This window comes from Scyliorhinus torazame, chromosome 7 (genome assembly GCF_047496885.1).
Source record: "Scyliorhinus torazame isolate Kashiwa2021f chromosome 7, sScyTor2.1, whole genome shotgun sequence".
Lineage (NCBI taxonomy): Eukaryota > Metazoa > Chordata > Chondrichthyes > Carcharhiniformes > Scyliorhinidae > Scyliorhinus > Scyliorhinus torazame.
Window position 1 is genome coordinate 134,561,480 of NC_092713.1, and position 20,358 is coordinate 134,581,837.

Genomic DNA, 20,358 nt, shown 5'->3' on the forward strand with positions numbered 1-20,358 from the left:
AACTCACCCTGCAACCCAGTGGAGGTTGTTGAGCTTTTGCGTCACTGGGTGGCCCTCCTGGTGTCACTCCCTGACGACTGCTGCCATTGCGTCCAAGGTGGTACTGGCTGCCGTGTGGCTGACTCTACGACCTCCTCGGGGCAAAAGGGTATCACGTCTGGCTTCCAAAGCGTCCAATAGTCTGGCCAGGTCGGCATCTCTGAATCGTGGAGCAGGTTTGTGCTGCGGCATCGCTGTGTCCTATCTGGGGTTTGCTCTGCGGCATCGGTTTAAGAATTGCTCCCCCTCGTTAGCGCGGAGCTGCCGGGGGTGATCCAGGTGAATCAGCTGGTGGGACAGTCATTTCTGATGTGAAGCCCGTGGGGCATTTTTACTGTCCCTCATTGACGTTTGGTACCAGTGGCGACCTCACAGAGTCAGCCATCAGGAAGCACCCGGCAATTCCCACTCGGTACCACACTTAGAAACCTTTCCGTTAGATCGTGCGCCTTAACTTTGGTAGAGTAACAAAGACTACATTTTGGAGCCATTTAATGGAGAACTGCATGCAGTGTTGGAAGAAGCTGGTAGATTCTTTCAGATGAACGCAATAAGAGGAGGTGAAAGGGCCTCATCCGTACTTACCTTGAGATCCTGTGAAATGAAACTGACAGGAAAGTTCCCAAGGGATGGCTAACCAGCAGGCTCAGCATTGGGATATTTTCTTTAAGCAGTTGCCAGGACAACCCTTTGTGTTTGGTACATCTGGTACATTTCTAACATGAAATAAGATCAGTATTTTTGCAGTTAACGTAGAACAGGATATTGAACTGAGGCTGCTCCTCGTGTCACATTGTCACTGTGATGTTAAGCAGTGAAAATATGATTCCATCTTCCACTGGCATTTCTCCATGCAGGTGTGAGAAACTAAACTTTAAAACACATGAAACACAAACACATCAGCAGCTAAAATCCTCCTCCACCTTCGGGTCCTGGTGATTGCCTGCTATTTTCATCACTTCGTAGCTGTGGAATTTTCTGCGGTTGTGTTTTCATACTTGGAATTCCTGTTAAAAGTGAGTCTGGCTAAATAAGACCAGACCCGCATCCGAGCATGTACCCAGAGTTGGTGCGACTTTCTGAGGTATAATCTTAGGCAGGGCCACGTAAATTGAAGCCAATCACCAAAGCATCACTGCACAGCATTCTCATTGGCAAGGATTGGATGGCAAAATATTTCTCCAATCATGTAACCATGCAGTAAGACAGCCAGAGAGTCTTTTGCTATCTTGTCCAAGTCACCCCTTCTTTATTTGTGAAACTGGGCAGTAAACAGCAGACTTTAATCATACTGAGAGGAGACATCATAACTAAACTCATTGAGTGCTACGCCACCTCTCAGGTCCCTGTAAGTTAACTTTTTAAAATAAATTTAACGTGCCCAATTTTGTTTTCTAATTAAGGGACAATTTAGCGTAGCCAATCCACCTACCCTGCGCATCTTTGGGTTGTGGGGGTTGATGCATGATCAATTACAATTAAAGACGAGGTAGTAACGTAACTGAAGGCTTTAATAGACTAGAACTGTTCCCCAGCAGCTTTGGTACAGAACGAGGGCTGCTGGGACGGCACCGGTTCTTATACCCCACCTGTCAGGGCGGAGCTACATACCAAACAGCCAATCGTAAACTCCTAGGTTTAACCAATGGTCTTCAGCCTCTGGGGTACTGCAATACCTGATAATAGCACAGGGGTGAGACTCACGCGGACACTGGGACAATGTGACTGTAAATGATCTCTGAAGCACCTACCCATTCACCCCCTACCTCCAAATTAATGAATGGCAGTGTTATGGGAGGTCATTCATTACGGGTATGTCTTCTCTAAGCTGGCCACTGGGAGATGTGTAAGATTGCAGCCTGCATTGATTCACAGTCTGAATCTTCCCTTCCTCCACTCAGTAAACTGTTTCTCCCTCATTTGTTAAGTGGCCGGGCTTAGATTAGGCACTTAGCAGATGGGGAAATTGTGGCGTCTCACTCATGCACTGTATCTGCAGCCCAGTATCTGGGTTCGCCAGTATGTCCAGTAAAGCTGCAACTTCTGAAGTTAAATCAACCTTTATGAAGAAAAGTTAGTGCTGCATTGATTTTTAACAATACAACAGGTCCAGAATAGCTTACTTTTGCATTAATTTCAATGCAAATGCAAAATACCGCAAATTCTGGAAATCTGAAAACAAATGCTTGGGAGATCAGGCAGCATCTGTAGAGAGGGGAACAGAGTTAATAGGCTACATTTCATCATCATGGAAGAAGACCTGTCACTGGGACAGGAATGGGTGCTGACCCCTGCCAGTGAGCAGCGGACCTGGCATTTTGCTGGCAGAACCAATTTAGGACAGTACCAATAATTAGCTAACAGCTGCAGATATCCCAAATCACAGTGATATGAACCTCATATATTCGGTCACATGAATTCCGTTCTCATACAGTAGCCACCAATTCCACACAAAGATGTTGAGCAGGTCATCCATTAGATGTCTTCCAATAAATCTCTGATTCCATGGGCAGGAGCTTTGAGCTTCAGGAACCTGGTGTCAGGATCAACTGGGTGTCCTGAGCCCACAATTTCCAGACAGGGGGAGCTATTTCCTCAGAGAATGTTCGGGGGCCTAGCAATGTTTCCAGCCCATTCACAGTGCCTGCAGCTCTAGTGTCTCGGCAGCTGCACTAAGAGAGGTACACAGTGAGTTCCTTTACTTATCCATGCAGTTAAACTGAAATGCTGAGCATCGAGCAGGATTCTACAGTTCCCCAGCCGTGTGTTATTCGACAGTGTACCGTTTGTTGGTGGTGGAATTCTTTCTTCCTGCCATTGAAGCCACCCCATGCCGCCGGGAAACCCACAGGCAGGGGTGCGCTGCTGGTGGGAAAAGAGATTCCGAACGGCCAGAGAATTCCAGCCATGATTTGACAGATGACATGGCAATCCAAGCCTACAAATCACGGGTGGGATTCTCCGAACCCCCACTGGGTCGGAGAATCGCCGGGGGGCGGCGTGAATCCCGCCCCTGCCGGCTGCCGAATTCTCCGGCGCTGGGGTTTTGGCGGGGGCGGGAATCGCGCCGGTCGGCAGCCGCTAACAGCGGCCTCCCCGGCGATACTCCGGCCCGCGATGGGCCGAGTGGCCGCCCGTTTTCGGCAGGTCCCGCCGGCGTAAATCACAACAGGTCCGCACCGGTGGGACCTGGCTCTGCGGGCGGCCTGCAGTGTCCTCGGAGGGCGCGGGGGGATTTGGCCCCATGGGGAGCCCTCACAGTGGCCTGGCCCTCGATATTTGCCCACCGATCCGCGGGTGGGCCTGTGACGTGGGGCACTCTTTCCCTACGCACCGGCCGCTGTCACCCTCCGCCATGGCCGGTGCGGAGAAGAACCCCTCTGCGCATGCGCTGGGATGATGCCAGCACAAGCTGGCGCTCCCGCGCATGCGCCAACTCGCACCGGCTGGCGGAGGCCCTTCAGCGCTAGATGGCGTGGCGCCATTCCCTTCTGCGCCGGCTGGCGTGGGGCCAAACACTCCGGTGCCTGCCTAGCCCCTGAAGGTGCGGAGGATTCCGCACCTTCGGGGCTGCCTGACGCCGGAGTGGTTCACGCCACATCTCGGCCCCGGAGTGGCCCGCCCCGCCGGTTCGCGGAGAATCCCGCCCCACCTTTTGGCCATCTAGAGAAAGTTGGGCTGGATTCTCCGTTTAGGAGACAATGGGCAGGATTCTCCGTTGCCCGAAGCCGATATTGTAATCGGCAATCGGGCGGAGAATCCCTGTTAATGACCGAATCGAGGGTGTCTGTTTTCTGATGCTCCGCCCCGTCCAGAACGGCGTCATCGAGGAGTATGCCATACGCCGTTGGGATGGCCTCAGGACGTTACCTGAAGGTCCTCCCCCGATGCTCTGCCCCCGATGGGCCGAGTTCCCAACAGCACGGGACAAGTGTGCTCTCAGTTTTCGTGAACCCGACGTGGCGGCTTCGGACTGTGTCCAGCGCCGCCACAGTCGGGTGGAGCCATGGTGGGGGGCAGGGGGGCTTCGGCGAAGGTTGGAGGGACTGGTGAGAGGTGGCCCGGGGCTGGCAAGGGGGTGTCCAGGGGGTCACTATCTGGCAGGTCGGGTCCACGCGCAGCTGGCACCATGTTGTACATCGCGACCACTGCAGGTCATTGCCATGCACATTCACGGCCACGGACCTACCAATTCTCCAGGTGTTTATATCGGGAAAGCCGTGCGTTTTACGTGGCGTGGCTGCTAGACTATCACCAGGCTGAGGATCGGTGTTGAAGCCTTGCTGATTTTATCGTCGTAAACCCAGACACTTCGTCCGGACATAGCTTCAAAATCGGAGAATCCTGCCCTATGAATCGCCTCTGATTTGCGCTCATGCTGGGAGCGGTGCCCAGAAGCGATTCACTATCCCTTGCCATGCACACTTATGCATGGTGGGCACCGCAAGGGATTGAATCGTGAATCCTGCTATTGGACCATCATTTTGAGCGGGCGGTGCGATAGTGAGGTCCAATGGATGGCCTCCCTCCCCCACGCAACGCAAATCCTGCCGGCCGCACCACAGAAATTGTCCCTCCTCCACAGAACACATTCACAAGGGTGACCTAACCACCCCCCCCCCCTCACACTCCCCAGCTGATAACACCCCCACCAGAGACCTCCATAACAGAAAGCCCACCTGAGACTTGCTCTTTTTCTCAGCAGAAATCACTTAACTGTTTTTGAGGTGATCATGAGCTGTCAATCAGAGCTAGATGTTTACAAACATTTAAGTTGGTGTCACAGCTGGGTACTTGTGTTCCACTCAAGAGTGAAGAGAAATGAAATTAAACAATCCAGACATCTGGCTGTCTGGAATCTCTCAATCACAGCCTAGTAAAAGCTATTTCTCTTTGATGTGAATAGAAGCCTTGCGGATCAAGGGATCTGAGGGGGTTTAAAGCCTGGTGATGTGGTTTTTGCTTTCTAGGAAGTTACAGCAGCTGCAGTCTCTTCCTGAGGCAGCAGCTGTAAGGGACAAGTTAGTTTTAAAGCTGCGATTTTTTTCATTGTTTCTGTCTGGACTGCTCTTCAGCTTCCAGGTAGGGGCGACTGCTAGGGGCAGGGGGGGGCGGGGGGGGGGGGGGGGGGGGGCGGGGGAGGGGGAGGGGGTGCTCTGTTATGGGAAGGTCTCTGTTATGGGGGATTTTTTGGTGCGGGCTCTGGTGGGCTCTCGGGAATCTTTGGTGGGGGTCTCTGGTGGGCTGTCTGTGTGGGGGCCTCTGGTGCGGGGTTCTGGTGGGGGTGGGATCGGAAGGATTTGTATTGTGGGGCAGAGGGGGCCCTCCAATGCACTTTGATGGCACCTACCTTACAGACCTAACCTCTTGGCCCACCAGGATGTCCACCGCACCAGGACTACGCTGACAAATGCCTGCACCAACCCATGCCCATATGAATCCCAGGTGGGAATTCCGTAGAATCAGGCAGGTGTGGAGACTCTGTTGTCCAGCCCTTTAATGGGTTGTAAATGGTCAGCATCGTCCCGCTGGCGCTGGTCGCGAACCTCAATACCGCTGCCAGTGGGGGGCCGGAGCATCGGAAATGGATTGGTGCTGGGTGCTTATCCCGTTTTTGTGACAACGCTGGATTCTCCACCCGATTGCAGATCTCTCTGATTCCGTCGAGCAATGGAGAATGCAACCCAAGGCCTATTATCAAATCCCATAGCCTGATGAATGAGGAGGTGACAATCTGATCACAGAATGGCCACAAAACAATAGCCTCCGACACCAGTATGATATTTCCAGATCCCCCTTTATCCCTTACTCTTGGAACATTTCTCACTGGCAGAGCCAATTAGAGGAAGTTGGCTGAAAATATGGAAACCCAATTTCCTTAAGAACCTCACAATGACCATTCTCCTAAACAGTATGCTAGCAAAGGTATGCTGGAAAATAAGGAGATTTGTTGAAACTTTACCTTCCATGCATCTTAGCAGCTCCATCTGTTCCAGTGCAAACAGATACCCATGATACAACATAGGAACCTTTGTAATCAAATTCTCATAAGGTTTGACAATCAGAGAGTGCTTAAATTGTATTCTGTGTATTTTCAGTTTATTACTGGTAGTGCATTTGATTAGAAAGGAAGAAAACAACTCGATACAATGGCGTTCCCAATCTCATAACATTCGAAACAGCTTTACAGGGCACAGTTCAGCGACTGTGTTGCGCCCAGCGTGGATTCAGGCGCAGTGGGTGATTCAAGCAAGAGTTCCAAATCGGGCTCCACGCCGGGCTATCGCAAGTCACCCGACTCGCTCCGCCCGGCAACAGATCCCTCGCTGGGCGAGATCCAGATCTGCATATTTAAATGAGCCATTAAATGAGTCATTACATCCACCTAGAAACATAGAGACCCAGGGCGTGGATCATTTAGGATCAACCTAGGAATAGATCATGGAAACAGGAGTCAATCATTTATCCCTCAAGCCTGTTCAGCCATTCAATGTGACCGCGCCCTAACTCTGTATATCAGGCATTGCTCCTTAACCCTTCGTAACTTTGGTGAATGAAAATCTTTCAATCTCAGTTTTAAAATTAACAACTTATCCAGCATTCCAAAATGTAGAAGTGTTTCCTAATTTCACTCCTGTAAGTTTGCATCCTAATATTTGGACTATCTGAAGGGCCTGTTCTGTGCTGGACTGTTCTATGTTCTATGTCCCCGAGTCCTAAATTGCCAAACTAACAAAAATACTTTCTCCCAATTTATGCTATCTGCTCCCCTTCATATCTTGAAAGTGCTGATCTAATCACCGTCTAAATTCCAGAGAATGGTTTGTGTTATCTCCTTTAAGTCCATGTATCATTCTGGTAAGTCTATGCTGAATTTGTCCAAGGCTAATATGCCCCTCATGTGATGTGGTGTCCAGAGTTGCTCACAGTATTGCTGGTGCAGTCTGACCAGCGCTTTGTATAGCTGAAGCATGTCATCTACTCCCTTTTGTTTCTAGAGATATAAAGACCAGCATTCCATTATCATTTTTGACTTTTTTCTGTCCCTGCTCATGACAAGTTAATGATCTGTCCCCGCCCCCACTTAAAGTTTTTTTTGACCTTTCAGCATTTAGAAAGTACTCTGTTCTATCTTTTATCAGTCAAAATTGGACGACCTTACAGTTGCCTACATTGAAATCTATTTGCCATAATTTTGCCTCTTTTACTTAATCTATCAATATCTCGTTGTAATTCCATCTATACTGGTTAAAATGATATCTATTTTAGGATCATCAATAAATTTGTATACGTGACTTTCTATTCCATCACCTAAGTGATTAAGTAATGCAGTGACTAGTTAAGGTCCCAAAACAGATCCTCGGAGAGACCATTAATCACATCCTGCCCATGATTCTGGAATTTCCGTCTCCTTTCACACATCCAGTTTCCTAACCAGGTCAACAATTTGCCTTCAATTCCTTGAGTTTCAGCTTTAGGTAACAACCTCTCATGAGAGACAGCCTTCCGGAAGGCCATATAAATAGATTTCATAGATTTCATAGAATTTCCAGTGCAGAAGGAGGCCATTCAGCCCATCAAGTCTGCACCAGCTCTTGGAAAGAGCACCCTACCCAAGGTCCACACCTCCACCCTATCCCCATAACCCAGTAACCCCACCCATAGAATGCATTGGCATTCCCCTGCGCACTACTTTTGTACCTGAGCAGGAAGGCAGGCCAGCTTTTAACATCTAATTCAAAAATAAGCACCTCCGATAGTGCAGCACCCCCTTGATATTGAGCTGGAGTGTTAGGCTAGGTTCTGTGCTCAAGCCTCAGAAGCAGAACCTTTTGTAGTTTGAGCCATTTATGTTGGATCCAAATAGCAAGTTGATTGTGGAGCTCCACAGAAGATGGCAACACCCTCCTTTTGGCAGTGTTATTTTTTTTGTTAATGCTGTTTCGAGACTACTGTGTGTCTCAAAAAATGTGAAATGTGCTAGATTCCGTGCACGTATAAGCAGAAAAATGGCAAATTCATTTGCTTAAGCACTTCCAAGCACCATAAGTTCATTGGGAAAAAATTTGCATCGGCTGAAAAATGTCATTTGTTTCATCAAAAAGATATTCAAGGGTTTCTTTTCTGGAATATAAATATGTTTTTCTATTGACACCCTCTGTTTTGCTTCTCAAAGTCCAGCTGTAATATCTGACATAAACTGACTCTCTGCTTGAATTATATGATACACATTAGCCGACTCTAATGATAATGTGCGTGTGTTGGAGCCAGTGGTAAAATGGTAAATATTGGGGAAACAATTAGACCATTCATCTTGCTGCTTTTTTCCCACATTGCTGCCAAGATCTACAGTATTGGTTTAGGACTGTACCAAACAGCTATAAAGTCAGGGTGGAATTGAGGCTAGTACTTTTCCATCCTTTGTATTCAAAGCTGAAAGTCTTCTTTCATCATATTGTAACCTATACATGCTTCCAATCCATGGGTCTGTAGTCGAAGCGCAGGCACCGAGAATACTGCTGTATACTAGAAGTGCTGGGGGAAGGCAGAGGAGGTGACAACTTGAAATGTACTCCAGACTGAATCTCATGAGCCTGACAACTTAATGAAAATAAACCCAATACACTTCGGAAGCGCGGTGATTGTGTAATGTCTGTCGGATTCGACTCGGCTTGCTTTGCCCCAACACCAAGCCAAGGATTCTGTTTTCAAAATAAAACAGTACTCCCCCAACCCTGCTGCGCCACCTCAGCAGAGGGGAGATTTAATGCTGAGATGTTCTTGAACTTTTAATATTTTTTCTTGTGGATCATTGTATTTCGCTGCCATAAAGAATATCATGAGTGTTCAAAGAAACAGACTTGTTTTGTTTGGAGACGTTTTCAAACAGTACCAATGGACCTCCTGGGGTTTGCCACTCTGAGGAAGATGCCTTCATATGCTGAGCTTTGAAGTTTGTCATTTCTTCACGCCAGAGTAAATAAGGGTTTCTAACAACATGTAACTTGTCTTCAAATTCTACATTACCTTATCACTCATTGTGTTTTTAAAAACAATAGCAACGCTAGAATGCATTTGACAAATATAAGTAATGCAACCAAAGGAGGAACTCACGTCAAATGGTATCTCTATAGCAGCTAACACTGCTTTCAAGAAATCTATTGAAATCTATTGCACTGTAGGAATTCTACGATTTGAGCACCAATGATGACTTGGCAATGAGAGTAGTATTTAAAGATAAGTGCCTGTGCAGAGTTGGGCACAAGCAGTAATGGTTACCAAATGTCCTGGATGAGTAACTTCACCCTATGCATGCAACTTTACTGCCGAAAGAAGCGGTGGATTGTCACTTTGTGTGACAATGCAAAATAGGTAACAGTGAATTGATAACTTATTTTAATCTCTCCCCCATTGTTATCCCTATTGACTTCAATTGACACTATTGCAAAAAGATAGTTCTACCCCATCATTCCTTTGCAATCATATGAGTGACTTGTAGTTAATCAAAAACTATGTGTTGATCTTTCCAGATACTTTCAGTGAGAAGTATGGCACTGCAACAAGCATAGATATTAAAAATAGTTGAGGGAGTTGGGTGGGATTAAAGTGATTGCAATGTGATCAGTCCCCTTGATTGAATTAATGAATGGAAGAAACAATTATCTAATATTCTCTCTGCGTATCATTTGGTTTTAGGAAGCACAACTTCCACTTAGTTGGTCGGTTCAATGGAGGACTGAACTTGTGACTCACACAAAGGTCTGGATTTTGCAGGCAGCAGCAAAGCAAGAGAACTTGATGAAAGCCAAACTCAATCTTTGTAAAAAGAACGTTACCTCTCTCACCATGCAGTGGATTGTAGCATTCCTTAATGGGGATTTCCAGTATGGGTTGCAGTGATATCAGCAAGCTGGCCAAGCAGCCAATTGCGTTGAAGAATTCTCATAGACAGTCAGCCAGAAAGAAATGCACTCATCATCAAATCACTTTTTCAAAAAATTCCAGAGAGTGCGATAAAGATAGGAGCATTGACCCAAGGTGGAAACTGAAATAATGTAAATAAACTATAAAAAGATTTTAACAAAACTTAGTTTCAAAAATCTAGTAATTGGCCATAATGGAGACATTTCACAGATATAAAATTATTTTCCTAGAGCAATAGTTATCACTATGATCGCTGTTAAAACAAACCGTTTACACATCACTGAACAATGTATAACGGTTTATAGAATTTCTGACAGATGAGAGTGGGAAAAGGGAAGTTCTTGCCAAATCAGCAAATTTCTTTACTAGGTGGTCCTGGGTGAGAGGGTCCACAGGACAGCCTGTGGCAGGCAGAATGCAAATTCAGGATTTTCACATTTTAATCTATGCTTTCTCTACCTCCTGAGTGTGCAACCAGATTCAGGACAGTAAAGATGCTGAATGCTCAGACATTTCGTTTGCAAGTGTTGGTTTATAAGAAGCCTCTTATCTCTGCACAACAGCCAGCTATGACACTGGAGCAAACTGTTGTTGTTATAGAGCAACTTGCTGTCACTCTCAAATAACATACACAGTGGCAGAATGATCCCATTACCTGTGAGACAAAAGATGCACACCTTTCAATCGAGAAAGGTTGAGTAGATTACGATTGTTTTCATTGGAAAGATGGAGGTTGAGGGGGACCTGATTGAAGTCTACAAAATTATGAGAGGTATGGACAGGGTGGATAGCAACAAGGTTTTTCCAAGAGTGGGGGTGACAATTACAAGAGGTCACAATTTCAAGGTGAGAGGGGGAAAGTTTAAGGGAGATGTGCGTGGAAAGGTTTTTACGCAGAGGGTGGTGGGTGCCTGGAGTGCTTTGCCAGTTGTGGTGGTAGAGTCGGGCACGATAGCATAATTTAAGATGCATCTAGACAGATATATGAACGGGCGGGGAACAGAGGGAAGTAGATCCTTGGAAAATAGGCGACAGGTTTAGAAAGGATCTGGATCGGCGCAGGCTGGGAGGGCCTAAGGGCCTGTTCCTGTGCTGTAATTTTCTTTGTTCTTTGTTCTTTGAGTGCACAAACAGGAACCCTATCCAGTGCATAGTTCCAAACTGAGATTTCAAACATTTACCGGTCTAGTGAGAGATAAATTTGTCACAGACTTTTATTGAAATGCTCAATGGTTCCAAATTAAATTTTCCAAACCAAACCACCACTAGACATAGATAACTGGCACAATAAAACTTTTGCAAGTTTAATTCAAAAAGCTAAATGACAATAAGGCTCGAAGTTGGTCACCCACTCACTTTCCTGCCTCAATTAAAGCTATGATGTGGAGATGCTGGCGTTGGACTGGGGTGAGCACATTAAGAAGTCTGACAACACCAGGTTAAAGTCCAACAGGTTTGTTTTGAATCACTAGCTTTCGGAGCACTGCTCCTTCCTCAGGCGAATGAAGAGGTGGGTTCCAGAAACATATATATAGACAAAATCAAAGATGCAAACGATACTTTGAATGCGAGTCTTTGCAGGTAATTAAGTCTACAGGTTCAGACGGAGCAACTGGAGAGATGGATAATCCCAGGTTAAAGAGGTGTGAATTGCCTCAAACCAGGAAAATTGGTAGGATTTCACAAGCTCAGGCCAGATGGTGGGGGGTGAATGTAATGCAACATGAATCCAAGGTCCCAGTTGAGGCCGTACTCATGTGTGTGGAACTTGGATATAAGTTTCTGCTCGGCAATTCTGCGTTGTCGCACGTCCTGAAGGCCGCCTTGAAGAACGCTTACCCGGAAATCAGAGGCTGAATGCCCTTGACTGCTGAAGTGTTCCACGATTGGAAGGGAACATTCCTGCCTGGCAATTGTCACGTGGTTTGGGGAGTTTGCTGCAAACAATGGTTTGTTTGAGGTTGCGCAGTTGTTTGAAGATAAGTAGTGGGGGTGTGGGGATGACCTTGGCAAGATGTTCGTCTTCATCGATGACGTGTTGAAGGATGCGAAGAAGATGCTACAGGAAAGAATGTCCCGAAGCGTGGTACATTGCCGAGACCATGCAGACGCTGCGACAACGGATGAACGGACACCGCGCAGCAATCGCCAGGCAGGAATGTTCCCTTCCAGTCGGGGAACACTTCAGCAGTCGAGGGCATTCAGCCTCTGATCTTCGAGTAAGCGTTCTCCAAGACGGCCTTCAGGACATGCGACACACAGAATCGCCGAGCAGAAACTTATGGCCAAGTTCTGCACACATGAGTACGGCCTCGACCGGGACCTTGGATTCATGTTGCATTACATTCACCCCCCACCATCTGGCCTGGGCTTGCAAAATCCTACCAACTGTCCTGGCTTGAGACAATTCACACCTCTTTAACCTGTGATTATCCCTCTTTCCAGTCGCTCCGTCTGGACCTGTAGATTTAATTACTTGCAAAGACTCGCATTCAAAGTGTCGGATTGCATCTTTGATTGTGTCTATATATATGTTTCTGGAACCCACCTCTTCATTCGCCTGAGGAAGGAGCAGTGCTCCGAAAGCTAGTGATTCGAAACAAACCTGTTGGACTTTAACCTGGTGTTGTCAGGCTTCTTAATTAAAGCTGGAAGAGGACGGGTTGGAGCAGGTTTGGGTTGGGAATTTGTTTTTTAAGTGTTTAGTCCTCTCTTGATCGGCTAGAAGCATGGAATGTCAAAAACCTAACCTCCTGTGATCTCCTACAGCTGTGTGTCGCTACCCCCTTGGGATGTCTGGGAGGAAAATTCCTGATGAAGACATTACAGCTTCCAGCCAGTGGTACGATTCGACAGCAGCCAAACACGGACGGTGAGTGGATAGTCCACTTGCAGTTGCAAGTTGCGGTTGGTTGGCATGAGATTTATATAAGGGCACATGATAAGGTACCAGCTGTACAACATTCAGACCATTTTTTTAAATTTCTCAGGATCTATTCATGTCACAATGTAGGAAAATCAGAGGGGAGATTCAATCATTTAATTGTATCCAGAACAAAACACAGTAGAATTGTCAGCAGAATTAAAAAGAAACAGCAAGTCAGCATTTCAGCGCTGTGCTCTTCGTCAGAACTGAAAACAAGAGAAAGAAGAAAGAGTTATGCAATTAGCAGGGGCATAGAACTGATTGGTAGCTGTTTCAAGAGTTGGCTCCGGCACAATAGGTCACCATTATCTCCAAGTTGTCACTTTGTTTATCCAACAGGGGCTGGTTTAGCACACTGGGCTAAATAGCTGGCTTTTAAAGCAGACCCAGGCAGGCCAGCAGCATGGTCCAATTCCCGTACCAGCCTCCCCGAACAGGCGCCGGAATGTGGCAACTAGGGGCTTTTCACAGTAACTTAATTTGAAACCTACATGTGACAATAAGCGATTTTCATTTCATCTCGTGCTGGATGGGCAGAAAATTCCTCCAGTGGAATATCGGAAAGACCAAAGCCATCGTCTTCTGTTCCCACCACAAGCTCCATCCACTGACCACCAACGCCATCCCTCTCCCTCGTAACATCAGTACAATATTTGACCTCAAGATAAACTTCCGACTACACATCTACTCTACCATCAAGGTATCCTACTTCTAGCTCTGTAACGTGTCTGACTGTCCCTGCCTCAGTTCATCTGTTGCTGAAAACCTCATCCATGCCTTTATTACATATACACACAATTATTCCAATGTACTTATCAGTGGCATCTCATCTTCCACTCTTCATAAACTTGATCTCATCTAAAATATTGCTGTCCATGTCCTATTTCGCACCAAGTCACACCCTGCTGCTTCCAATTGAATAGAGCACTAATTTTAAAATGTTTTCAAATCTTTCTGTGGCCTCAGCTCTGCCTATCTCTGTAACCGCTTGCAGCCTTTACCGAGACACCTGTGCCCCTCTAAATTTGGCCCCTTAATAATCCCTGATTTTAATCTCTCTGGCATTAGTGGCAGTGTCTTCAGGCCCTAATCTTTGAAATGACCTCCGTACACCTCTTCTCCTTCTACCTCCTCATTTTGCTTCTGTAAGATACACCTTAAAAACCACCTCTTGGTCTTCAATTTTCCTCAATGTCTCCTTGTCTATACTTGAAATGCACTGCGTTAGTAATCCAGAGGCCCAGGCTGGTGGCATTTAAATTAATCAAATCTGGATTAAGAAATCTGGAATTAAAAACTAGTCTCAGAATTGGTAACCGTGAAACTACCATTGATTGTCATACGAAAACCCCATCTGGTTCATTACTGTACTCTTGAGAAGGAAATCTGCCATCCTTTCCTGGTCTGGCCTACATGTGACTTCAGAACCACAGCAATGTGGTTGACTCAGTTGCTCTCTGAAATGGTCGAGCAAACCACTCATTTCAAGGGAAATTAGGGATGAACAACAAATGCTGGCCTTGCCAGCGATGCCCGCATCCCAGGAAATAAAGAAAAGAGAAAGCAACTTGTGTTTGGTAATGTTTTACTATGTTAAATACAAATTGTTGTTTGATTCTGTGGATTTGAAGTTATATGATAGTGCCTGCCATGTCTTTATGAACTGCCAAAACTTTGAAGTACTGCAAACTGTCAGTGATAGACTTCAAGAGGGCATAGATGGGCTGGTGGAATGGGTGGGCGTGTTGCAAATCAAATTTCATGCAGAGAAGACTGATGTGATACAAATTGGTGAGAAGAATTAGGAGCAGCAATCTCAAATACAGATTACAATTCTGGAGAGGATGTAGATGTAGAGGGACCTGCGGGGTATATGAGCACAAATGGTTGAAAGTGGCAGAGTAGGTTGAGAAAGTGGTTAATAAAGTTTATGGGACCCTGTGGGTTAAAAAGCAAGAATGTACAGTACAAAAATAAGGAAATTATGCAAATCCTTTAAAAAACTGGAATATTGGGCGGAGTTTTTCCCCCAAAATTTCTAAAGTGTTGTGCCAATGGGAAAACCAGGGAGATTCCCGCTGGGTAGTGTGGTGTGATTCATCCATGCTAATAATGGGGTGAATTCTCCATTTGGGAGACTATGGCCAGCATTCTCCGGTCGTTGCGATCTGCTTTTCCCACCAGCAGCATAACCGCGCCGCGGATTTCCTGGTTGCATCGGGTGATTACAATGGGAAATCCCATTGGCAAGCGGTGGGAAGATAGAATCCCACCACCAGTGAACGGCCCGCCACCGAGAAACACGTGGCTGGGGAACCGGAGAATCACGACCCAGGTTCGCCCGCCGGATGAGTATTTACTATTCCCCCGGGAGCACAGATCGGGATGCAATTCCGGATCCATTGTCATGCGAATTCAGGCATGGCGAGGAATATAAAGGATTCCCAATGGAATCCTGCTATCTGGTGCCATTTTGAGCGAGTGGCCCGATCGCGAAGCCCAGCTGCTAGCCACTCCCCCCCTATCCCTACCGGAAATCAGTTATGAACTCCACCCCCCCCCCCCCCCCACCCCCACCCCCACCACCCCGCCTCACATCGCGACTCAACCCCCTGCCCCAAAAATCTTGGAAGAATCATAGAATCCCTACAGTACAGAAAGAGCCCATTCGGCCCATCGAGTCTGCTCCGACCCTTTGCCCAATCCCTCGCCCTGTAACCGCCCTCACCCTAAAGGGCAATTTAGAATGGCTAATCCAGCTAACCTGCATATCATTGGATTGTGGGAGGAAACTGGAGTACGCGGAGGAAACCCACGCAGATACGAGGAGACAGTGCGAACTCCACACAATCACCCAAGGTAGGAATCGAAATGCCTTGGTGCTCCCTCTTTCCCCCAAGTATGGGGGTGATCCGACCTACCCCACCCTGCACAGGGACTCCTGTAAGAAGGGTACCCCCTCCCAGGGTCCCCTGTATTAGGGAGACCCCTCCCAGGGACCCCTGTATTAGGGAGACCCCTCCCAGGGACCTTGTATTCGGGAGACCCCTCCCAGGCATCCCTGTGATGGGGAGACCCTCAAGCGCCCCATGAATAGGGATCCCTCCACCAGGAACTTCTGTAATAGGGAGACCCCCAGGGACCCGATACATAGGGATCTCCCCACAGACCCCATGAATAGGGAAACCCCCCAGGGATCCCCTAACTGAAAAAACACCCCACAAGGGACCCCCGACAGGGACCTTATGAATAAAGGGACCCCCAGAACCACCTAACTGAAGGAACCCCCAGCAGGAACCCTCTGGCTAGAAGACCCCCTCGCACAGATCCATCAGCTGAAAACCATTCAAAACTTTCTAGAAGTGGGCTGTGATTGACAGTTTCCACAAACCATCTGCAACCTTGATGCATTCATCTCCCTTCATGGATGAGTGACTCTAAGTAGTGAAATCTCAATGTTTCCAATCATTGACCACAAAGAAGTGAGGTAAGTGTATTCCAAGCACTAAGTGCATTCCAATTTTGCAATCCTCCGCTGCACCGTGGACCCTGATACCGGCGTTGGCCGATGTAGAATCCAGCTCAGGTTTTTTGGAAGCTGGGGAGTTCCTGACTGAATTCACCCACGCTTCGAATTATTTTTGGAGTGGAAACTGAAAGAGGCCGGAAAGGCCAGACTCCGAGCTCCAGACAACTATACACACACCCCCACTCGCAGGTTAAATATAAAATATAAATAAATAATCTTTATTGTCACAAATAGACTTACATTAACACTGCAATGAAGTTACTGTGAAAAGCCCCTAGTCGCCACATTCCAGCGCCTGTTCGGGTACACGGAGGGAGAATTCAGAATTCTCAGCTGGTACGGGAATTGAACCCACGTTGCTGGCCTTGTTCTGCATCACAGACCAGTTGCCTAGCCCACCGAGCTAAAGGCCCTCCACTCACTGGTACCAGCACCCTTACACTCCCCACCACCATCCCTTCCTCCTGCAAGTGAGCAACACTCTGCAATGGGGTCATCAAAGGCCACCCCCTCATTCGCCTCCCTTCAGGAGGCCCCCCCATACCGCCTTGAGGCCTCCCTATTTTCGAGGCCCCCAGCCCTTCAGCCCTTTAATACTGCCAACCTGGGTCAGTGCCAGAGCACTACCCAGCATTTTCCATACCACCCAGGGCTTCAATGGCCTTCGAGCTCCCGAGCCTGGCCATCACGGCTGCTCTCCATTTGTGGAGACCAATAGTGATTCATTCCGGGTTCCCGCTGCTGCCATTTATGTTTAAACCCAGCATGTTTAAATGAACATTTAAATATCATAATCTGGTTCACGCCCGTGCTGGGAGCAAACCAGATTACGTTGGGATGCGGAGGCTGGGAGATTCCCTAAAGGGTTTCACACTGGCGCTAACTGCACGATGGTCCCTGCATCGTGATTCTCCAGTCTCCGTGTAATTTGCGCATGAGCGCTCGGGGCAAGAGAATTAGCCCATTGTGTCCAATCCTGGGCGCCACTTTTGGAAGGATGTGAAGGAATTTGAGAGGGTGCAGAAAAGATTTACATGAATGGTTCCGAGGCTGAGGGACTTCAGCTACATGGATAGATTGGAGAAGCTGGGGCCGTTTTCCTTAGTGAAGAGAGGGTGGAGAGGAAAATTGATAGAGGTGCTCAAACACATGATGGGTCTAGACCAAGGAGATAGGGAGTGACCGTTCCCATTTGTGAAAGGACTAAGAATGAGAGGGCATTGATTTAAGGCAAAAGAATCAAGGGCGACACAAGGAAAAACATTTTTTCTTACAAAGCATGTGGTTAGGATCAGGAATGCACTGCCTGGGAGCGGAGGCAGAGCCTATTGTGGCTTTCAAAAGGAAATTGAATAATTAACTGAAGAGAAATAAACTGAAGAACCGCGGGATGGGCGGAGGTTTGGAAGTTGCAAAGAAATGTTATATTGGACTCGATGTTAACTCTGTTTCTTTCTCCACAGATGTTGCCGGTCCTACTGAGTTTTTCCAGCATTTTCTATTTTTAGTTGGGCCTATCTGAGTTACTTTTGCAGAGAGCGCAATGGATCAAAATACTATAACCATTCTATGATTCTACTTCACCCTCCACATTTACTCTTTGTTCACGAGTCCAGGCATCAGTAGCATTTCAAACCATTCAGCTCGAATGCTCCAGTGTTCTGTTGCCATAACCCTGGCAGTGACAAACTCTCTTGCTGTTCCACAGACTGGATTGTGAAGAAGGGGATGGAGCCTGGTGTCCAGATGGTCCAGTCGATCCTGAAGACATGGAATTCCTACAGGTTGACCTGCAAACACTGCACTTTATTACCCTTGTGGGGACCCAGGGTCGCCACGCTGGAGGCCACGGTAACGAGTTTGCACAGATGTATCGGCTTGACTACAGCAGGGATGGGAACCGATGGAATTCGTGGAAAAATCGGCATGGGAAACAGGTATATCCGACAGTGAAGGCAGGCTAAATATTTGCTTCACTTGTGAAAGGGAGCAGGTGAAATTATTATTCATTGGCGCTTGGTAACAACTACATTATGTGGCAAGAGGACAAATGGTCAGTGAAACATATTGTAGTTAAACATAACTTGAGATCTTAAATATGTATCTTCCGACTAAGCTCAATTAAAATAAATTAAACTGAATAAGGGAGGCCCCCTCCAAGGACCCCCTAACTAAAGGATCCCCCCGAACTAAAGGAATCCTTCTAAGTAGTCCCCCTAAGTAGGGGGACCTGCCAGAAAAAAAGACCCCTGTCTGGAAGCTAGAGAGCAGTCCAGACAGGAGCAGAGAAACCAATTACAGTTGTAACATTCACCTGGAAGCACCACGGGGGCGATTCTCCGAGCCCCGCGCCGAGCCGGAGAATAGCCGCAACCGCGCCATGATGCCCCGACGACGGCGCGCGATTCTCCAAGGTGCGGAGAATTGGCGCCATTTGCGGCGGCGGGTTTGGCACGGTGCCGGCCGCGGGCCGCTGGAATTGGCGGGGCCGCCGATTCTCTGGCCCGGATGGGCCGAGCGGCCGCACGGGATACGACAGAGTCCCGCCAGCGGTGTTCACCCCTGGTCACTGCCGGCGGGAACTCTGCGCAAACAGTTGGGGGGTGGCCTGTGGGGGGGGGGGGGGGCTCCTTCACCGGGGGGGGCCCTCCGATGGGGTCTGGCCCGCGATCGGGCCCACCGATCGGCGGGCCGGCCTCTCGCCCCTGGGTCTACTTATTTGCGCAGCCGGCCCCTGAACACCAACGCCATGTTGAGTCGGGGCTGACGCGCTAAAGAAGTCCCCCGCGCATGCGCAGGTTGGCGTGGCCCAACTGCGCATGCATGGGTTGGAGCAGCTCAACTGAGCATGCGCGGGTTGGCGCGGCGCCCATTTGGCATCGGGAAAGGAGGCTGGAGCGGCGTTAACCGCTCCAGCACCATGCTGGCCCCCTGTGGGGGACCGAATAGGTCGTACCTGGGCCCGGTTTGTGTTGTCGTGAAACGCAACAGCGTTCACGACGGCACGAACACTTGGGCTCTATTTGGGAGAATCGCCCCCCATGCGTCCATTCCTGGAAAACAGATGTGACCTGTGTGTAAACCCCTCAGATCCACTAGCTGGAAGTCATTCATTCATTTATTTTAGTGGGCTGTGATTGACAGCTTCCACAAACCAGCTGTAAGCCTGTTCCATTCATCTTCTTCATAGATGAGTATGTCTAAGTGCTGAAACCACAATGTTCCAACCATATCAAAGAGAGTTAAGTGCATTCCAGTCACGCCCCTTCACGCTTCAGTGATTTTAAAGTGTTGAGCTGGGAATTGAATGCATTTACGATTGATTTGCAGTGCGGGGGGCGGGAGCAGGTGGCCGCGGGATTTCGTTATCAGGTCTCCCACTGAATATGGCACCGAGACAATCTCTCATATTCCTCATCATGCATAACATGTGCGAATCACATGCAATACAGCTTCGGTGAGAGAACTATGGGCGGGATTCCCCTTTTTCCCGATGCTGATTTCGTAATCGGCAATCGGATGGAGAATCCATTTTTATGACCGATTCGAAGGTGGCGCCTGTTTTAAGCCGTGTTCGCATGCTCCGCCCCCCTCCAAAAAGGCGTCATCACGGCATTCGTCGCACGCCGTTGGAATGGCATCAGGATGTCACCTAAAGGCCTTCCCCCCCATGCTACGCCCCCGATGGGCCTAGTACCCGTCACGCAGCTGACGTGTGATCTCAGCAGTCGGACTGTGTCCAGCACTGCGACAGTCGGGCGGGAGCTGTGCTGCTGGCTGGGGGGCTTCGGTGAGGGCTGGGAGCCTAGGGGGGGGGGGGGGGGGGGTGGCGAGGGGTGTCCAGGGGGGCACTATCTGGAAGATCGGGTCCGCGCACGGCCGGCGCCATGTAGTATGGCGCAACCGCTGCAGGTCGCCGTGCCCATACGCAGCCATGAAC

At 48.3% G+C, this 20,358-nt stretch overlaps 1 protein-coding gene across 2 annotated transcripts in view; it reads left to right on the forward strand.

Annotated features, from left to right (window-relative positions):
• ddr2a (discoidin domain receptor tyrosine kinase 2a) overlaps positions 1 to 20,358 on the forward strand; it is a 268,687-nt gene that overhangs the window by 179,122 nt on the left and 69,207 nt on the right. For both annotated transcript variants that reach the window (XM_072511516.1, XM_072511517.1), the window contains 2 exons: positions 12,733 to 12,835; positions 18,127 to 18,355. In XM_072511516.1, coding sequence (XP_072367617.1) covers positions 12,733 to 12,835; positions 18,127 to 18,355 — 332 coding nt within the window. The remainder of the gene's footprint in view (positions 1 to 12,732; positions 12,836 to 18,126; positions 18,356 to 20,358) is intronic.